Raw genomic sequence first — 2,033 nt, forward strand, 5'->3', positions numbered from 1 at the left:
AAACTAGCTGCTACATCCATTGGTATCCATTTAGCTAGCTTTTGCAAATCTACCGTGGGCGCAAAGGACCAGTAATATGGTCAAATGAATTTAAATGGTCGTTTCATGCTTTGAAATTTGAATCAAGGTGCGTTTTATTTAGAAATTTCAGCTCTCCTTTTGGTAATTTTACCTTTAGAGGAAGTAAATTCAACTGTAGAAAACGAGGATAAACAGTGAAAGGAGGAAATGCCAAACATTAAATCTGCTGGTTTTAAAGTCATTTTATACTCCTGGACGATGGACACGATGTATATTAGTTTGTTAGATTTAGTGTGTTTATGGATGTGTACAGAATTAATGAAAGTCAAGTTAAAGATTAAATATTGATTTATTGGCATGGCACAGTTGCCATGTCAACAGCTGGTTGTCATCCATTCATGTTAAACTGTAGTAGGAGAGACATAAAATCTGGCATTTACTTTATTTGAATTTGTTTAGTATGGCCTAAAATCACTCTAAACTGAACCTTTTGTATAGTATGTAAGAGCAAAAAGTAGTTTGATGATTCCGTTTTATTTTTCTTTATAGCTCTTATAAAGCAACACAAAATCGTTCTGAAGACGTAGTGCGAGCGACCATTTTTCAGCCATGCATGCTATGAGTTAATGACAATTTATCGCCAGTTGGCTGGATGAAATTCATACATTTCTGTGGAGATATAGGTCTTTGAAAGTCTTAAGTTTGAGTTGGTAAAATCTACAGAAACCATGAGAAAAGCTTAAGGATTCACAAAGTAAAAATGAGAAATCTTTAATGGTATTAATTTTACCCCGGTGCACTGTAGGAAGCTGGGTTGACCTGAGAGGTCAAAGCAACTGAAGCTGCAGATAGACTGTTGGGAGACGGTTCCCGACTCGTGCTGTTCGGGGATGAATTTGAAGAAACTGAAATGCAAAAATCCAAACATAGTCAAAATCAAACAGATTTTGCTTATAGTAGTTTGATAACGTTTTAATATTTGAATTTTGACAGAAACTACCCAGACTTTCAGGAAAAGGCATTTGCTACATAATTAAAAAGCGCTTACCTCCACCTGAAGCCAAAGGGCTGTAGGACCTTGAAGTTGAGGCCTATAACAGTTTGGAAACAGATTTTGGGATTGCATGATGAGGAATTCAAATATAGAAAGATAAAGTGTGTAACTTGAAATGCCAGATCTTATTTGTTATATTTGTCATGGTTTGAGGAATCAGACATATAAGAATGAAAAATGTGGAAATAAAATCATTGTATGGTTTTAAATAACATTTTTGAAATCAATAGAAGACTATTAATATACAAGGTTGTTATTGATGTATAAACATGTACTTTAATCAACTTGTACAAAAATAGATTAAGTTTAAATTACTAAAGGATGAAAATAAATGAAAAACTAAAGAAAGTAACAAAGTAGACAATCTCAAAGAGTATTTGCACCATTATTATTCAGACATAGATGAAAAAACAGACAATCTTAATAGTGGCTATAAACCCAATAGAGTTTATTATCAAATTTTACAACTAACCATTCTGGAGTTGTAGCTGTGTGATTTGACTGGTAAAGTAGCTACAGGACAGTAGATCCTCTTCTCCTTTTGACGACGATTACAGAACCAAACTCGAACCACCTCCTTCTCCATGGAAAGTTGCTCAGAAATTAGGGTTATCTCCTCCGAGTTGGGCTTTGGATTCTGAAAACCAAACAAAGATGACCGTCTGATTTTAGAAAATTATCTAAACAGGACAAGTGTACTTTCAGTGACATTCCAGAATCATAATCACTTTTCAAGATAGGAGGATGAAATAAAAAAATATAGATTATATTTGTCTATTTTTGTGAATAATAAATTAGTAGTAATCGGCAACATTTGGTAATCTAAGAGTCATTTCCTAAATATGGGTTATGCCAGTGACCTGCAGTCTGTGGCGGTCGTGGCAGGTCACTGGCAGGTCGTGGCAGTCTGGTGGTTGTGGCAGGTCGTGGCAGTCTGGTGGTTGTGGCAGGTCGTGGC

At 35.3% G+C, this 2,033-nt stretch overlaps 1 protein-coding gene across 2 annotated transcripts in view; it reads right to left on the reverse strand.

Moving 5' to 3' along the window:
• Window positions 1-355: 355 nt before the first annotated feature.
• Window positions 356-2,033, reverse strand: part of pou2f3 (POU class 2 homeobox 3) — a 65,070-nt gene continuing 63,392 nt past the window's right edge. For both annotated transcript variants that reach the window (XM_015024605.1, XM_015024606.1), the window contains 3 exons: window positions 1,548-1,712; window positions 1,070-1,112; window positions 356-926 (listed from right to left, as the gene is read on the reverse strand). In XM_015024605.1, coding sequence (XP_014880091.1) covers window positions 808-926; window positions 1,070-1,112; window positions 1,548-1,712 — 327 coding nt within the window. In that variant the 3' untranslated portion in view covers window positions 356-807. The remainder of the gene's footprint in view (window positions 927-1,069; window positions 1,113-1,547; window positions 1,713-2,033) is intronic.

The sequence above is a fragment of the Poecilia latipinna genome, unplaced genomic scaffold, assembly GCF_001443285.1.
Source record: "Poecilia latipinna isolate Pla-1442-1.1 unplaced genomic scaffold, P_latipinna-1.0 Scaffold3740, whole genome shotgun sequence".
NCBI classification, from domain to species: Eukaryota; Metazoa; Chordata; class Actinopteri; order Cyprinodontiformes; family Poeciliidae; genus Poecilia; species Poecilia latipinna.